The sequence below is a fragment of the Heterocephalus glaber genome, unplaced genomic scaffold, assembly GCF_053883595.1.
Source record: "Heterocephalus glaber isolate CG9 unplaced genomic scaffold, H.glaber_assembly_v1.0 deba00000470, whole genome shotgun sequence".
Lineage (NCBI taxonomy): Eukaryota > Metazoa > Chordata > Mammalia > Rodentia > Bathyergidae > Heterocephalus > Heterocephalus glaber.
Genome location: NW_028258145.1, coordinates 5827508 through 5845575, shown reverse-complemented (window position 1 = coordinate 5845575; position 18068 = coordinate 5827508). Strand labels below are relative to the sequence as shown.

Genomic DNA, 18068 nt, shown 5'->3' with positions numbered 1-18068 from the left:
CAGTGAGAGAGGGATCACAGCAGGCTGAGCCCTGGGACCTGGCTGCCCAGGCACCATGGGAGGCAGATGTTGGGTCACTGTGTGGTTCCATCAGAGCATGACTGGAGCTTGTGGTGCAGAATTCATACTGACTTCCCCAGACAGTCGCAGCCTGGACTCCTGCACAGAGCCCAGCTGGACAAGCCTGGCTTTGGCAGGGCCTCCCTGCAGCAGTGGCCACCTCACCTCCTTCCAGATGCTATGTTTGAATTTGAGCTAGCACATACAACACCCCGAGGGCAGTGGGTGTTGTGTGGCTCAATGAGGGGGTCTTGGCTGTAACTGGGGGTGTGCTCAGGTTTCTAGATCACATTAAGAATGAAGACAGCCCGGGGCCCTCCATCAGCAGCCACCATGCCTTTTTCTCCGATGACCAGGACCCCTACCCAGTGACTGACATTGCTGACCTCATCCGGGACTCCTATGAGGTGCCGGAGCTCCTGGCCCAACCTCAGCACCCCTTTCCCACCCCCAATTTCCCTTCCTACCCTTGAAGCCCCTTTCCAGTGGGAAGTGCCCCTGGGAGGTGAACATTTTGGGAGGATCCTGGGCTGCTTCCTGTCTGCTCTGGACCCAGCAGGGGTTCTGACAGAAGGGTCCCTGGTGTCCCTGCAGAAATTTGGGGACCAGTCCGTGGAGCAGATTGAGCACTTGCGCTGCAAGCACCGGATCCGGGTCCTCCAGGGACATGAGGACACCACAAGGCAGAATGTGGTGAGCAGAGGCCTCCAGGGGTGGGTGTAGGCCCGTGTGGTTTCGTGACTTAAAAATGCCAGCTTTTTTTTTTGTATCAAACTAAAAACTGAATATGGGTGACGTACTGTAAAAACAACATGGGTTTTTGGGAGCATCAGTTTTCCTGCTTTAAAATGGGGGTGACCCTTTCCTCTCCATGTAGAATTGGGTAGGGTACTGGTGTGAGATCCCTGTAGGCTGCAGGAAGCAGAGTTTCATTCAGAGCATCTTTTTCCCCAGAGGTGGAGCTTCGAGCCTCTGTTCTGAGGCACCTGGTTGAAGAGGATGGAACAGCTGGGCAGCTGCTGCCGTGCCATCTCTGGGTCAGAAAGGAGTAGATGCTGCCCCAGGACACAGGCAGCCATTGCATAAGGGGCTCTGGCTTGTGTCTCCTGGCCTTGAATTAACTCCATCCCTGTTGTTCTTTCTTAAGCTCCGTGTGGTCATTCCTGAAGTCTCAGTTTCTCCTGAGGACCTGGAGGAACTCTATGACTTATTCAAGGTATGAGTGCTGGATAGCCAGGATGGTGCAAGCTCAGCCAAGGCACCTGTCGGGGGTGGCCAGGGTCTGCCAAGGCTGGGCCAGTGTCCTGCTTGCTTCCACCCAGACTTCACTGTGGCAACCCTCAGCCTGGCATCAGGAAGGAGGAGCCTTGTGGCCCCTGGGTGTCCCCATCCAGGCTGTTGCTGGCTGAGCAGTATCGGGTCCTGGTTTCCAGAACAGGAGACAGTGGCCCTACCACACCATCTCAGGGTACTTCTTCAGTCTGTGTGGATATACCCCGTGACCCACACAGGCCTGTATGCTTTTATATGCTTTGTGGCTGCTGTGTAGCTAGGTCATGTGTTGCCCTTTGGTGCTGAGGCAAGAGTTTGAGCCCAGCCTGGGGTACACAAGTTCAAGGCCAGCCTGTACTACGTGGGGAGACCCTGTCTCAAAAAACCAAAAAGCCACCCAGGTTTGTTACACCTTTGTTACACACCTGCAAGTTGTTGTGGTGCTCCTAACCATTCTGCAGTGGCTAATTACTCTGTGACTGTATTGAATATGACCCTAAAATTCCAAATGGCATTTTGGCTTACGTACTACAGCACCTGCCATCATTTCTGTCCCAGCCTTACAGACTGTGGTGAACTGAGATGACTGCACAGGTCGCTTGGTGTGGCACACATGTGGCTAAAGGGGCTGGGCTGCGTGGTAGAGCATTTTCCTGGCATGTGCACAGCCCTGGCTACCATCCCCTGCACCGGGGGTGCGTGTGCGCACGTGTGTGTGTGTGTGCGTGCGCGCAAGTGTGCGCGCACATGTGTGCGTAAGAGGCTTGCCTGGCCTCAGTAACAGGGCTAGTTTTGGTTGGTTTAATTTTGTCTGTTCCCAAAACTTCAACTTGCCTTTTTTTAACTTTTAATTTAAAAAATTGTTCATATATGCATGTGATTTAAAATTTAGAAAGTATGAAAAGTAAGAAGTGAAAGTCTTGCTTCTACCTTCGGGTCCCTACCCGTTTCCTCTCTGCCAGGTAATCAGGCTACTAGTTCTTTCTGTATCCTGTAGATTCCTTCAGTCCTTTCTGATTTATAGTACATTTTAATGAAAGGAGCAGAATAAAAATTATCGTCATAATTAAAACTGTACATTTAACACTGGGTAAGATGGTGAATTTTGTGTTACATATATTTTACCATGAAGAAAACCTTTAATACAAAAAGTTAAAATTCCAAAGTCAGGTGCTGTAGCACAGTCCTGTAACCCCAGCACTTGAGAGGCTGAGGTACGAGGGTCACTTTGAGTTTGAAACCAGCCTGGGCTACATAGTGAGTTTAAGGTCAGCTGTCTCACCCCCTGCCCTGTGCGGGAAATGCCGAAACTCCATATTCCTGTGGGCCAGGAGAAGGGAAGTGCTTACATGTCTGGTCAGGTGTTGAGACAGGAACATTCTGTCATCTGGTTCTCCTTCCAGCGTTGCTTACTGAATAAGCAGCAATTGGGGAGGCGAAGCTGGGCCGCACCTTTCCGGCTGTCCCTGGCACTGCCCAGTGTCCCAGCTCTCTCCTCTCCTTTTTGCAGCGGGAGCACATGCTGAGCTGCTACTGGGCGCAGCCTGGGCTGGTGGCCCTGCGCCATGACCCCAGCAGGCCCTACGCTGAGCAGTACCGCATTGACGCCCGGCAGTTCACGCGCCTCTTCCTGCTGCTCTCACCCTGGACCTGCGGGGCCCACACGGAGATCCTGGCGGAGAGGGCATTCCGGCTGCTGGATGACAATGTGGACCAGCTCCTGGAGTTCCGGGCATTCGTGTGCTGCCTGGGTATGAGAGCCTCCTGCAGCCCGTGGGCTTGGGAATCTGTAGACAGAGCATTGTGGTGCACTGGCGACAGGCCTGACACGATGCTGGGACTTCACACTTCACTTCTCTCATGGCCGCCTATGGGGATGAGGAGAGGGGCTCGGGCTTCCTCATAGGAGCCTGCTGATCTGTTCTCCTTGGCCCCCAGTGTGTGGCCATGGTATGTCGGGAGCCATGTCTCTAAAATTTTGCCAAAGTCTGAGGCCAGACTGCCCTCATCAGGTTACCATGTAGCTCAGCCACCAGCCAGCACACTTTTTTTTTTACCAGCCAGTAGTCTTGATGCATGCATCTCTAACCTGGCATGGACCTGGGGGGATGGGCGGGGACAGGCATTGACCTTACTTGGTTCTCTTCAGTGAGTCTGCATTATGACACAGGAGCCGCTGGTAGCTGTCTCTCTTTTTTGCAGATATTATGTACAATGGAGAAATGAATGAGAAAATCAAACTGTTGTACAGACTTCATATCCCTCCAGGTAAGCCAGTCCAAGCTGGAGCAGCCACCTGTGCTCTGCTTCAGAATGCAAGCAGCTCTGTGCACCACTCTGCAATTCTTTTTCTAAATTTCTCTTAGACTTGGGCTGGGGATTTAGCTTAGTGGTGCTGTGCCTGCCTTGCAAGCACAAGGTCCTGAGTTCAATCCCTGGTATCCCACCCCCCCCAATTTTTTTTTTCACTTAGTCTCGGGGCACCAAGATTTCTATTTTGGGGCTGCAGCTCACACACTGTAAGAACTGTGCTACATGGCTGCAGCAGGAGCTGCCCAACTGAGTGTGCATCAGAGTCAGTGGTGGTGTGCATTAGAGTGCAGGTATGGGGCCCTAGCTGGATGGCTGGCGCCTGGGTTGAGAGCCGGGTCTGTGGGATGTGCTGGAGAACAAGACCCTGGTGGCCTGGGCAGATGGTTATTATAGGCTACTGGGCTTTTTTGTTTGTTTTCTTTTCTTTTTTTTTTTTCGGTATGGGGGTCTGAACTTGTGCCCTTGTGCTTGCCAGGCAGGTGAGGTTCCACTGAGCTGTATCCCCAGCCCTGTTTGTTTGTTTTCTGAGACAGGGTCCAGGGTCTTGTAGTTCAGGTCACCTTGAACTCATTATGTAGCCAAGGCTGGCCTTGAACTCTTGGTGATCTTCCTGCTTCAGCCTCCTGGGTGCTGGGATTACAGGTGTGCGCTACCATGCAGGGCTGGCTACTGTTTTTGGAGCATCATTTTCTATCAGTAAAGACCATGTTTCCTTCAAGTTCATGCAGTGGTAACCAGGAAGAAAGGAAGTTGTTTTGAAAGCCATGAGGTCAAATTTGATGTTGAGCTGGGCCTGGTGACACATGTCTGTAATCGTAGCACTCAGGAGGCTGAGGCAGGAAGATTGTTGAGCGTTTGAGGCCAACCTGTGCTACAAAGTGAGTTCAAGGACAGCCTGAGCTGCCTGGTGAGACCCTGTCTCAAAAAACTAAAAAAGCAAACAACAAACTTGACATTGGCAGGAACAAAAACACAGAACTCTCAATTAAGTGTTCCTTAGACCTTTAATGGGGATGAGTGAGATATCCCACAGGCTGTCTACCTGGGAGCTGGGCCCCTGACAGAACTTCCCCAACAGGAGCCTGGGGAAGTTTCCAGGGCCAGAGCTCCTGCTGGCTTTTACAGCCACCGATGCATATGGAGAAATGGAAACCTTGGGGTGGGCTGGAGTCTCTGATGTACTGGGAACAGGGCTGCTGTGATGCTACACTTCACCAATCCCTTCTGTAAGTGCCAGGGCTCACGGAGTGAGTTACTGTGTTTGCCGAGCAGCTCTGGACCCACAGTGAAGGACGCCGCAGGGGGCTCAGCTCAGCAGTAGAGCGCTTGCTTCCAGTGTGTGAGGCCCTGGTCTGGATCCTCCACTGGCAGAAACGTTCAGATGCCAATTCAGGGAAAACAAGCTACTCCAGTCTGCAGGCAGAGAGCGAGCTTTCTGTCTAAGGTCTTCTACGTAACCAAGAGTAGCTGCTGTCCAGTCCGGGCACCCAGTTGAGTTGAAAGGGGTGTGGTTTCCTGTGTGTGCCTTGCTGGCAGAGATGGGGAAGCTGTGCTTTGGGGCCAGCTTTTCGGGCTCCTTGTCTCTGTTGGTAGCTTACACACCTCCCTAATTGACTGCCCTCTTCTCTGTAGCCCGTCAGTCGTGTGTCGCTCTTCCATTAGAACATTTTGTTGGCTTGTGTACACACTGCTCCTTTTTGGGACATCATACTCTTTAGTATTCCAGGGTTTATCATTTTCCTCCCATTCAGTTTGAGTGGATTCTCACAGGTGCCACTCCACAGTTTATTTTAGGCAGTTGAGGGCAATAGTAACTTAATTGTAAGAGAAAAAAAATTAGGGATGGGAAAAATGACCTACGTTTTTGGTTGTGGTTACAAATAACTCTGTCAATGTGCTGAGTCTGCTGAATATTACATTTTAAGACTAAATTGTGTAGTATGTAGAGTTTTGGTTTAATAAAGTTGTTTTATTTAAAAAAACCCCCAAAACCCTAAAAACCTAAGCATCAAAAAAAGAGAAAACCCTCCTCCAGAAACGTAGAAACCTCTTGGAGTTTTTCAGAGCTTTGGTGCCATCTTGTGGAAACTTCTTGAATCACAACTGACTTTTTCTTTTTTTCCTTTTTTGGTTTTTTGAGTGAGACAGTCTTGCTATGTAGTTCAAGCCAGGCTTGAACTCATTGCGTAGCTCAGGCTGGCCTCAAACTCACATGGGTCCTCCTGCCTCAGCCTCCTGAGTGCTGGGGTTACAGGCCTGTGCTACTACACTTGGCTGAACACAACTAAATTTTGCCTTTGATTTATTCTCAGGGCTCACTAGCAAGTTCTAGTCTTTTAAGAATGAAGAACTTTCCTTATCAAGCCCTGTTCTTTTGTAGCAGCCTTATTGAACTATAATTCATATACCATTCAAGTCACCCATTCAGTGTACACATTGAGTGGTTTTTTCATATATTCAGAGTTGTGTGAGAAGCACCATAATCTATGAAACTTCATTATCTGAAAAGAAATATCCTGTCCTTTAGCTGTTACCCTCAATCCATCTATTTTCCGTAGCCTTAGGAAACCTATTTCTATGGATTTGTCTGTTCTGCACATTTTGTGTAGGTGGAATTGACACAGTATTTGCTATTATGTGTCTGGCTTCTTTCACCTAGCATAATGCCTTCAAGATTCATCCCTGTTGTAGAACATATAACACCAAGCAACACTCTATGTCTGTGCCACAGTTTGTTTATTCATCAGTGGATAGGCATTTGGGTTGTTCTGGTATTCGTTTTTGCTATTATGAACATTTATTTCCAAGGTGTTATGTGAACATCTGATCTCAGGTTTGCTCTGGTAGACACCTAGGAGTGCAGTTCTGGGGCAAATAGCAGCTGTTTTTAACATTTTGAGGAACTACCAGACTGTTTTCCGAAGTAGCTGAACCATTTTACTTTTCTACCAGCAATGTATGAGGGTTCTGATGTCATTTTATCTTTAGTATGCTTCAAGAAAACTCTTAATAAGATGTTGTTTTAGATTCAGTAAGGCTGTTTTCAGTTCTTATAGAAATATAACTGTCGGCTGGGGATTTAGCTCAGTGGTTCCGTTGCTTGCCTTGCAAGCACAAGGACCTGAGTTCGATCCCCGGTACCAAAAACAACCACAAAAAAAACCAACAAAAAAAAGAAATATAACTGTTCATGACAGTTGACTTAATTACCAACTGTTCTTCCATCCAGAGATCTACCCTGTTCACTTTAGAGCTTCTTACATATATATATATGCATATCGTTTATAGAAAGGGAATCGACCATGTGCATTTCTCTAGGCCAACTCAAAAAAACTTTTTTTTTTTCCTTTTGTGAGACAGGATCTCGCTATGGAGACCAGGCTGGCCCTGCACAAATTAAGTAGCCCAGGGTGGCCTCGAACTCACTGTGATCGTGTCTCAGGCTCCTGAGTGCTGCAGTTACAGGTGTGCGCCACCACTTCCAGTGCAATGCCCATTTATGAATCTGCACATTATTATTTACAGTAGTGCCTGTGTACATCTGGGATGTGAGACATTTTATTTACTTTGTGCATCTGGACAGGGCTTGGTGTCCACTTGGCTTCCTGAACCTACAAAGAGTCTGTAGCCTACCGATTGGGAGCAGCTGACTGAGCCTCCAGTTCTTTCTTGCCTAAAGAAAATACAGCCTAAAAAGATAAATTACTCTTGTCAGTTTTGGTTAGACAGAATATATGTTCAACTTAAATCTTTTTCCTTCCAAGCACTTACTGAAAATGACCGAGACAGCCAGTCACCATTGAAGAATCCTCTGCTGTCGACATCGAGGCCTCTGGTCTTTGGGAAGTCCAATGGCATGTACCTCTCCTGCTATCTGCCCACCCTAGCACCGCATGCTCCCCAGGTCCTCCCACTCCTGTAGCTGCCTGGCCCTTCCTTCCCTCTTATGAATTACCAGAGCCCACTGTTTCAGGCAGAAACCTTCTGGAAGTGGAAGTGTTGCTGTGACTGCCCCTCTCCTGCCGCTGGGTTCTTCCTCTCCTTACTGTTTCCCCCAGCTATGTGGATGGGGATCCATGGTCAGTTGTAAAACTGACAGAATCCCTTGCGTTGCAGTTTTATGTGGGATTTCCTTCATGGAATTCCTCATCCCGTCTCCAATCAGTGCTCCCTTTTGCTTTCACTGAATTTCAAGTTATTTTCCTTTGTTTCAGGTGATACAGTTGATTATCAGAAGCAGCTGAAGCAGATGATCAGAGATCTAGCTAAAGAGAAAGACAAAACCGAGAAAGAGCTACCCAAAATGAGCCAGGTATGAATTTTCTTCTATGAAGAGGTGAACTGTTTGGCTAGTGACTTTGCCTAGTCGTTAATTTGATAACTGAGCTTTGGCCCCTTTACTTCCAAAGCCTAATATCTTTGGGCTCTTTTACCTTCAAAGTCCAGGACCGTATAACTTTGGGGAGCTGAAGATTGTGTTGAGTAAATGGAGATTAAATTGTGATCGAGTCAGATATTCAAACTCTTCAAAACACTAGGCAGCCACACTCCACACCTTTGAGAGGTTTGTCAGGTTCTCTTGTCCAGGCTATAACTTACTCTGTGGATGTTAGAAACTTTTGGGGCCACTCTGGGTGCAGCATTCTTTCCTCAAAGAAATGAATGTTCACTGACTGCATGATACACAGTGCACGATCTTGCAGTGTCTTTCAGTAAAGGGCTTTATACTACACAGGTGCCATATGATGGTGGTTCTTTTTTTTTCCTTTTTAAATAAAGGTCTCAACCGAGGTTTGAGAAATGTAGGCTTACAGTTAAGAATGTCCCAGCTGGGTGTGGTGGCATACACATGTAATCCCAGCACTCAGGAGGCTGAGGCAGGATTGCCTCAAATTTGAGGCCAGCCTGGGCTAGTGAGTTCAAGGCTGCCTTGAATTACAAAGTGAGACCCTGTGTCAAAAAAAAAATTTTAAAAGCCCCTTTACCATGTGACTTAAAATCATTTTGTTGCTGTGTGCTAGGAGCCTTTGATTGGAATTTAGCATGCAGTGTTTCAGTCTTTTTCTTTTTGGTGGTGCCTGGAATTGCAGGCTAGACAAGTGCTCTGCCATTGAGCCACATCCCTAACCCTAAGTCTTTTTAGACCCCAAAACACTGTGTAGGATTGGTATTTCATAGCAAGTCTAAGAAATGCTGTTCTATGGGGGAGTTGCTTTCAGATTTTCACTCTACTCCTTAGATGAGTACGAAATTTTATCATCCAGTGCTGTCAGTACTAAGGTACCTCCCCACCCTAAACACTTGACAGTTGAGAAATGTATGTTTAGTCCCCCTTTTCTGGGTAGTTGTGCTACTGATCCATGACAAAGCAGATGAATTTTTTCAGGACTGAAATTTTTCAGTGATTTCATGTATACTTTCTCATCTATTTGCCTAGGCTTAACAAGCTTCCCTCCAGATCATGCAGGCCCTCTGAGCCCTGTGGTATATAGACTCTACTCCTCTCTTGTCTGTGAAGTGTGTCTACACAGGACCAAGTTCCTTGCTAGCTACTACTGCTGGCACACCAGTGTCCCTCCACAAATGGGCTGAGCCTGCCAAGCCCCTAAAGGATCATGGTGATTTTGTCACTTATACTCAATCCTGATGTTACACATTCAGAGAAACTTTCCTACCTAGAAAAGCGATCCCTGAAAGGTCAGCCTTTGTTACTAACATTCCGGTAAACATCACGTCACTGTTGTTTTCCAGCTTTTAGGTCCTGCTATCAGATAAATGTGCCAGTTTTACTAATCTTTTCAGCAGTTTGATATTTTTGTTACAAGCTCTAACTTATCCTTCTAGGTGAGTCTGTATAGCTGGTTTCTTTGGAGACATTTCTGCAAGCTGACTGGCTGAGCTGAGTGCTCATGCTCTATGAGGCTACCTCCCTTAATGGTTATCACACAGACAGCACACTTCCGAGCACGTGCAGAAGCCCCGTGGGGGCAGTGTGCAGTGGAAGGGCAGAGAATGTCTTATCTTTTCCTTTCTCAAAAGTAGTTATGTACTTTTCTTAGTGTAACATCTGAAAAATAATTACTTCCACCCTGGCTATGCTGCTGTATTGACTTTCTAATTCCAGAGAGAATTTATCCAATTCTGTAAGACCCTGTACAGCATGTTCCATGAAGATCCAGAAGAAAACGAGCTGTATCAAGCCATCGCTACGGTCACCACTCTGCTGCTGCAGATTGGGGAGGTGGGCCAGTGGGGCAGCAGCTCAGGCAGTGGCTCCCAGGAGTGTGTGGAGGAGCTGCAGGCCTCTGCTCCCTCTCCTGAGCAGGACTCAGTCTTTGTAGACCCTGGCAAGCCTGCCCAGGACACCCGGCCATTTCCCGAGGCGGTGGAAGGGGTCTGGACGGTCTCCCTGGAGCACATCTTAGCATCACTCCTTACTGAACAGTCCTTAGTGAACTTTTTTGAAAAGCCACTAGACATTAAGCCCAAACTTGAAAATGCCAAGATCAATCAGTACAACCTCAAAACTCTCGAAATGAGCAGCCACTTGCACCCTGAACTCAAGCTGAGTAACACATAGCAAGGCAAGTTTGCTGTTGTGGTGGTGCAGTTTGCCACAGCAGGTGGACCGAGCTGTCAGACCCGAAGCCTGGACTTGTCTATCCCCACTTTAGAAGCTAGTTATCTCGATAAACCATCCAAAAGCTGGCTAAGAAAATCCAGTTCCCAATTATTTACTCTTTTAAGAGAATCATCAGTTGGACAGGCAGTGGTACAGGGTTATCTGTCAATTCTTTGACACTGACTTGTGATTCACTTCCAGCAAATTTGCAATGGGTGTTTCTGCTGTGATGCTGGTATGATAGAATAGACTCCGACACCATACAAACTGAGGGACAAAACCCCAAGCTCTCATTTTTCACTTAGAATGAGAAAGGACAAGAATCATGTTCAAGATCCCAGAGCCACTATCTGTGCAATTGTTTTTGGCTGTTTTTGCACTAATTTTGTTTCAATGCTGGTAATTGAAACCATTTTAATACTTTTGGTTGTATTCGCCTTGGATATGTCCTTCCAAAAATGTGTCCAAACTATGCTTTCAACGTTGGCCTCCACGTTTTTTAATAAAATTTTTTTGTATTGACTCAGTCCCTACCTTACCTTGACTATGGTGTCAGCTGTACGATGTGAAGAGACAAGCTGTGCTCTCCCTGTATGCAGCTCCGTTCTTGCTGCTTGCGGGGACCACTTATGGCAGCATACCATTCAAGTCACTGGTGTACACACTCATCAAATTGCACCTCTAATTTTCCCAGAGCAGTGGTTCTCCAATTAGAATCACCTGGAAAAACCTATGGCTCTGTCCAAGTGAACTCCAAGGGGTGGGGAGTGAAAGTATTGAGAAAAACTGGATAATCCTGCCACTGGGAATAGCTTTTACATATACAGCACAATATGTCACAACTGAAAAGAAAACCACAGCACAAAGGCAGTTTTGTAACTTTATTTGAAAGTTAGTTCTCATCCACATTCACTGTCTGGAGATCTATGAAAAGAAGCAACAAACAGCCAGTCAGTTCCCACACTCATACATGTTTCCTATCTGAACACCGGAATAATATTTGGAAAAAGATTTAGACAAGTAATTGTATTCCACTGCAACCTTTTCACAACTCAAACACTAGTTCTGTGTTCTTTTGCATTTTTCCACACTTAAGACAATGTGAAACAGCTGTAACACTGTTGAGGTTGGTGGTGCATGCCTATAATCCTAGCACTCAAGAGGCTGAGGCAGGAGGAATGCCGAGAGTTTGAGGCCAGCCTGAACAACACAGACTGTCTCCAAAAAAAAGTTGTAATAATTGTGCCTGTTAATCACGTACCTACTGGAAGTTACCAAGTGTACAGGAGTACAGCAAGTACTTGGTTGACAGATGAATTTAGGTCAGGAAAAAAAAGGTAAGGAAGCTGCATATGGTGGCACGTGCCTATAATCTCAGCACTCTGGGAGGGTGAGGATCCCAAATCAGCAGCATCTCAGGCCAATTCAGTGAGACCATGTCTCAAAAGTTTAAAAAGAGCCTGGAATGTAGCTCACTGCCCACAGCTCTAGGTCAACCCCCAGTGCTGTGCACACACAAATGGTTGACCTTTTTCTCATAATTTTAAAAAGCTCTTGTAGAATGAGTGAAACTTACTTTTGAATGTGGTAACAGGGACGTAAGTTACCAAAGTATAGAGCTTGTTTGGTGAATCTTCATCTTCATTACGTTTTCTGGACAACCGTACACGGATACGATATGGGACATTCCTAGTGAAAATACAAATGTGTTACTACGGTCAATGTCTCCTTTCAGTAACTGGCCATCAACTGCATGGTCACATCCTATCCTCGCTGCTTCTAATGCTTAGATCCAGCCAGGTGGGGGGGCTCACACCTGTAATCCCAGCACTTAAGGAGGCTGAGGCAGGAGAATTACTCCAAGTTCAAGGTCAATCTGAACTACAGTGAGACCTATTTTAAAAAACAAAACAAACACAGAAAAACTAATGCTCAGATCCAATCAGCTAGCCACTTATCTGCCCCTGGAAAATTTACCCAGGTGGACATTGAATGCTATCACCTCAGGATGCACGCTTGACAGGATGTGTTAAAGCAGCCACCAGTGACACTCAACCACTTCTAAGCAGAAGTGCGGGCCTAGAGGTGGGAAGTCTTGTTCTAAGAGGTTTTCTATATTGTTTAAATGAAAATTTCGCAGCTGTCCATCTCATCTCACTCAACCCCTCAGCATCAACACTGATCTTCCCCTCTTCCTTGACAAGCCAGGTGTTGTCTTAGACACCCAGGATTCCTTCCTGTAACCCAGGCCTTCCCTTCTCTCTCATCTCATAGAAGGCAGCACAGCGCTCGGCCCAACTGTTCTCCCCACACCCCTTGATTCTGGCTTGAAGGACCCAAGTGTCTTGGCCTGTAACCCCCACCCCACCCGCCCCCAACCAACTGCCCAAGTTAAGAACTATGGTTTTTGGGCTGGGGATGTAGCTCAGTGGCACAGCGCCTGCCTGGCAAGTGCAAGGTTCTGAGTTTGATCCCCTGTTGGGGATGGGGGGGAGGGGGACGGGACGACAATGGACTATGGCTTTAAGGCGGGCTTCCCATCACGTCTAGATGACCCCCACCCAGGGCCCAGCCTCTGCACCTTCATTTGCTGGCCTTCTGGGCACTTATTCTACCACATGAGCCTGTGGCCTGTGCAGTGCTCCTCCCCAGCTCACACCCTCCAGGCCTCAGTTTACAGTCCCATTGCAGGTTCCACCAGCAGATGCCACAGTGTTTTCTCCATGCCTCCACATGCAGTTACCAAGCTAACTGATCATATGGACCGGGCACAGAGCAGGACAACCTGGTGTCACCATAAGGTCACGTTCTAACAGATAACATCAGCACCTTATTCCTTTGGCCCACACAGCTTTGTTGAGCCTGGTATCAATGCGCACATCTGGAGTCCCCATCTCCTTCATGGCAAATTTCCGGATCTCTTTAAGTGCCCGAGGGGCGCGCTTCTTGAAGCCCCTAAGATCCAAACACAAGCAATAAAAAAAAAAAAGCACAAAGTTATATATAAAACAGTATATCTTGTTTTCATAAAATACAAACTAAACCTAGGCAAGAACAATATTCTTTTTCCTCCAGTGTGCAATGGCCAGCAGCTAGCATTAATACTCCAGACAAGAAGCTGTATAATTCATTTTCACTTAAATAGTGTCCTAGGTCCAAATTACAAGACAGCATGCTACTGGAACACATCACAGGACACTATTCATCAACTAGCTGTTTAGACAGCACGGTCTGAAATTGGAGTAGAGTCCTTGTATTAAGGAAGTATGAGGACAACCATCAACTAAGGTGCTGTAGGTGTGCCTCAGACATTCATTAACATCTGTTCAAAGCAGATCTCAGCACTTAGTAACCCTTTCTCTACAATGAGGACGCAGATGCATCTAGAGTTTAAGGTTTCATTTAATTCATTTAACCGAGAAATGCACAACACAAAGAACTTTACAAAGGCTGAAAAGATTAAGCACTACCCGCCCAGGCTCCTAGCTAATTCTAGAGCCCAAACTCACATAATTAAGTATCTAGAAATACAGAGTGCTGGAAGTAACAGCAGTCAGCAAAACAGGAAAATCCCTGTTCTTCACATAGCTTATGCAAGTGACCCACCAAGTGCATGAGATGTTATCAAGTATTAGAGAAAAATCCGAAAGGAAAAGATAAAGACTATTAAGAGAAGGGGATGGGAGTTTCAACACAAGGGCTAAGGGGATCAAGTCTGAAGGCAATGAAGGCAGCCAATCTGAGAAAACCCGATAGGCACAGGGGGAAGAAGTAAAGATAAAACAAAAGCAGCTACTCATGATAAAGTAAGTGGGCCAGCTAACGTGATAATGGCAAACATCCTGGTTTATAGGAAGCCAACAGACGATGAGAATGCACCAAGTCAGGGTAAGGATGCCTGGATAAGAGTGCAATTGGTCAGACTGGACGCATCCTGAAGGTATGGCCCACAGGATGTGAGCTGCCAATGAAAAACACAGGAAGGTTGGGGCCAGGTATCTAGCTCAGTGGCGCTGTGCCTGTCTTGCAAGCACAAGGTCCTGAGCTTGATCCCCGGTACCAAAAAAAACATAGGAAGGGGAGGAGAGGAATAGGCCAGAGTAAAAAGACAACTGGAGTTGGGTTTGGACCACATAAAATTTGAGACGTTTGTTTACTCAAGGAAAGATGTCAAGTAGCAGTTGGACATTTAAACCTTTTAAGACTCGCTGTTATCATCCAGTTTGGCCGAGGCCTTCAAACAGCACACCACCTTTCACCCCATGGCTTCTGCCACTATTTCCTTTCTGCACTATTTTATACTCTAAGCACTTGTTCCCTGCTTTTTACTACTAACTAGATTAAGGTCTCTGGTTCCCTGCACCATTTGCAAAACCCAAAGCAGTGGCTAGGGTTGCTAGGTACCTGCTAAGCCCCAAATACAGAGGCAGGAATATGTTTACTGTTTGCATAAACACAAAAGATACCGCATTTTCGATCTAGAACCAGAGACCCCACATAAGACAATGTACATAATGTTCCTTGGCTGACAGGGTTACTACTTGGCTACTATGCCAGACCCAATGCGAAAGCTGCCACACATTTATATCTGTTGAACTATGTCCCAAGAGACTGCCCAAACAAATCCAAGAAACCCGGCTCCACTCATTACAGACTGAATGGAATATTTCTCTATGTAGCATATAAAAAAAACAAAAGCACTTCAAGTCACAGTAGGTGAGATTCTACCAGTAAACACCATGAATAAGAAAGGGAAAAATTTACCAAGTCCAAGATCTAAATACAGGAATCATGTATTCATCAGTGGCCTTCACCATACAATGCCCTGTAACTGCAGATACGCTTTTGTGTCTCTAGCATTTTTACTTCAAACACAAGTCCATCAGTCCATCTCTGTAGGGGTCAGGGAACAGAAGACCCCCGGCAGGACACCTTCTTAGCCGGCTAACTTCCCTGCTGTCCAGAGGTATTAAAAGTTTGCTTTCCCTCCTATCTACTTCTACTTTTTAGACTGTCCAGGTTTTAAAAAACGAAAGCAATGACTGTAGTGACCCAGTGGAATCACCACCAAGTTTTTCAAAATTGACTTTTTCACAAGTTTCACTCAATCGCATGTTTCCAGTCATTAACCTCCGAACAGTACACTTCAAATCCCGCAACTCCTTACACAGCATGCATGCAATTCAGATTCTGAAGACATGTAACTTCTAGACCTCGTCTCAAAAATTAGGCTGTCCCAAGGATAACCACATGTGAGCTGAGCTTGCGAGCCCGCGGCCTACCGCAGGATACTCACACTCCATGGATGCGCTTGTGGATGTTGATGGTGTATTCTCGGGTCACCACCTCATTGATGGCAGAACGGCCCTTCTTCTTCTCGCCACCCTTCTTTGCGGGAGCCATCTAAATAGGCGGCAAGGAGGCTCTGAGCAGGCAGAGTGGGGCAAGCTCAAACTAGGTCCTCATTCCCGGGTTGGACAAATGCTGCCAGGTACAGAGCAGGGCCAGGGCTAGGGATCAGGGCCCAGCGGCCCAGTTTTGCGCACGACTAAGCCGTCATCCCGAGGCGGAAACCCCTGCGGCCCCCGGCTTCCCTAAGCCCGGCCACTTTCCCTCCCAGGCTCCGGGAACCCTTTAACGCAGCACGGGTTCCTATCTCCCTGGAACACAGAACGCCTGGGCCAACTTGGGCGACACCCCGCCGCACTAGCCAGTACACTCCCGGGGGAGGATGGAGCTGGATTCCCGAAAACTCAACCTTCCATCCATACTCACTCTGGCGGGGTCGAATTGGAAAGGAAGAGCGCGCGGGATTGTGGGAGGGAAAGCCGCGGTAACAAGTACAACTTCCGGGTCACTTGGCGGCGGGGAGAGGGGGCGTGGCTAGAGAAGGGGCGCGGTGAGGCTGTGACATCAAGAGGTACGCCCAAGGAGAAGCTGGCAGGCCTCGGGGGCGGGGCCTAGGCGGGCTGCGGCTGCGCAGTCGGGATGGGCGCGCGTAGGCTCGCTTTTCTCGCACCCCGGTACTGTGGGCTTTGGCGTATCTCCGGGAGAAAAAAGCGGTACGGGATTTTCTGCCCCCGTCTGTCCTCCCAGAAAAACCAGAACCCATCCCGTAACTGGATGGGAGCAGGATCCCGGAGAGAAGACGCTCTATTTTCCCCATTCATGAGTTCCATCTGCAGTTACCGCTACGCCTGCCTGGCGGGCCAGAAGCTCGATTTACCCATTCGGAAAGTCCCAAGAACGTCCCCTCTAACCTGCTAACAGTGGCTTCAGCAAGGGGTCGGAGGAAGCAGTTTTGGGGCTGGAGCAGAGGTTTTGAATTCACATCTGGAACCCAGGCCTCTGCGTCCTTTAGCTGCAGGGTGGGCGCTGTACCTGCAGGTCTCCCGCCTGCCCTCAAGGGCAGGAGGTGAGGGTGTACAGGCTTCTGACTCCCATGTCTTATCAGAAAGCAGAATCCTTTCGGGAACCCCCGGTGCCTTTCTGCTTCTTACAAGAATGAGACTCATGATGGGGTGGTATAACAAACCCCTGCCTAAAGCAAATGGGATCGTCACGTACCTTAGCCTAAGGACTTTTTGGTTTTGGCCTAGGTTAGGCACATTGGCTGCTTCATCAATAAAGGAGGGGGAGGGTCTTGTTAACAAGGAAGAGGGGGTTTGTGACACAAATACTTAAAACACGATCTGACTGTTCTTGGTAGGGGTAGCAAGAAAGTGAACCGGCTTTGTTTCAGTCCTTTTCTGGGTGACAATCCCTGAGGGACCAGAGCGGGACTTCCTTGAAAACATCAACCTGGGCTGAGCTCCAGGAAGCTCTAGTAGAAGTTCCCAAGAAGAGCCACTCAAACACTGGTGACAGCAGAGGGGCCTGGTGAAGAAGGTGCTGAAAGGAGAAAAAGTGTCCCGTGGTTCTGCGTGAGAGCCCTGGGCCTGTGAGGTCCCTGATGGGGCTGTTGTTGTGCCCCCCGGGAAATGGGGCCTGGGTGAGGGGACAAATAGGCAGAGAGCAGAGGAATGGGAGAATGAAAGCCAGCGGTTCCTAATGATGTCACATGGAATGGCAATTTAGGAGAAAGCCTTAGTGATGGACAGCATCACATTAGGAAGGTACTGTCACACAATCTATGATCTACTTCATGGGAGAAATCAATGTGATTTCATGACTTTGAAAGAAATACAGTTGTGAGTCACTTCATAACAGAGTATGTTCTAAGAGATGTGTTAAGCGATGAAATTCATGGCTGTGTGAACATCACAGGATTCACTTAAATCCACATGCTTTACTACACACAGGCTGTATAGTAAATGCCACTGACTATGCGGTACATCCATGATGAACCACCTATGTGGCACATGGCTGTGTTGTTTTCAGATCTATCATGGCAGAATAACCTAGTAATGGGAACAGAAGCAGCACTTTTTTTGTTTTCAAAAAAAAATTTTTTTTTCTGAGGCAGGGTCTCATGTAGTTCAGGCTGGCCTTGAACTCACTATGTAGGCCAGGCTGGCCTTGAACTTATGGCGATCCTCCTGTCTCAGCCTCTGGAGTGAGGCAGCATTTTTACCAATACCAGTTCTCATTCTCAGTCTAGGCACCCCGGATTTTAATCTCTACTGGTTTTTTGTTTGTTTTTAACTAAAAGGAATTATGCTTGAAAGGGAGTTGGTTCTATGCTTTGGGGCAGGAAAGAAAAAAATCAAGATGGACCATGATCCTGATGTTCCAGGAAGAAATCTGCTATCTGGTTCAGATACTGATGGGAAATGCTTGAAGGATAAAGGAACAAGCTCAC

General features: G+C 47.4%; 2 protein-coding genes across 6 annotated transcripts in view; one reads left to right on the top strand and one right to left on the bottom strand.

Moving 5' to 3' along the window:
* Window positions 1–10789, top strand: part of Tbc1d8 (TBC1 domain family member 8) — a 96675-nt gene extending 85886 nt beyond the window's left edge. For all 5 annotated transcript variants that reach the window (XM_004844448.4, XM_087203711.1, XM_021258110.2 and 2 more), the window contains 8 exons: window positions 338–467; window positions 655–753; window positions 1208–1276; window positions 2843–3083; window positions 3535–3600; window positions 7410–7499; window positions 7860–7957; window positions 9770–10789. In XM_004844448.4, coding sequence (XP_004844505.1) covers window positions 338–467; window positions 655–753; window positions 1208–1276; window positions 2843–3083; window positions 3535–3600; window positions 7410–7499; window positions 7860–7957; window positions 9770–10225 — 1249 coding nt within the window. In that variant the 3' untranslated portion in view covers window positions 10226–10789. The remainder of the gene's footprint in view (window positions 1–337; window positions 468–654; window positions 754–1207; window positions 1277–2842; window positions 3084–3534; window positions 3601–7409; window positions 7500–7859; window positions 7958–9769) is intronic.
* Window positions 10790–11133: 344 nt separating this feature from the next.
* Rpl31 (ribosomal protein L31) lies at window positions 11134–16174 on the bottom strand. Its single transcript, XM_004844446.3, has 5 exons — window positions 16043–16174; window positions 15564–15670; window positions 13097–13222; window positions 11844–11956; window positions 11134–11191 (listed from the first exon to the last, which is right to left on the bottom strand). Exons 2-5 carry the CDS (start codon window positions 15668–15670, stop codon window positions 11160–11162), a joined length of 378 nt encoding a protein of 125 aa, XP_004844503.1. The 5' UTR covers window positions 16043–16174; the 3' UTR covers window positions 11134–11159.
* Between the last annotated feature and the right edge of the window lie 1894 nt (window positions 16175–18068).

Coding starts and splice junctions, on each gene's coding strand:
- Rpl31 (XM_004844446.3), bottom strand. CDS start 15,670: ATGGCTCCCGCAAAGAAGGGTGGCGAGAAGAAGAAGGGCCGTTCTGCC. Junction 13,223..15,563: donor CACAAGCGCATCCATGGAGT/GTGAGTATCCTG, acceptor TTTGGATCTTAG/GGGCTTCAAGAAGCGCGCCC. Junction 11,957..13,096: donor GTGTGGGCCAAAGGAATAAG/GTGCTGATGTTA, acceptor TATTTTCACTAG/GAATGTCCCATATCGTATCC.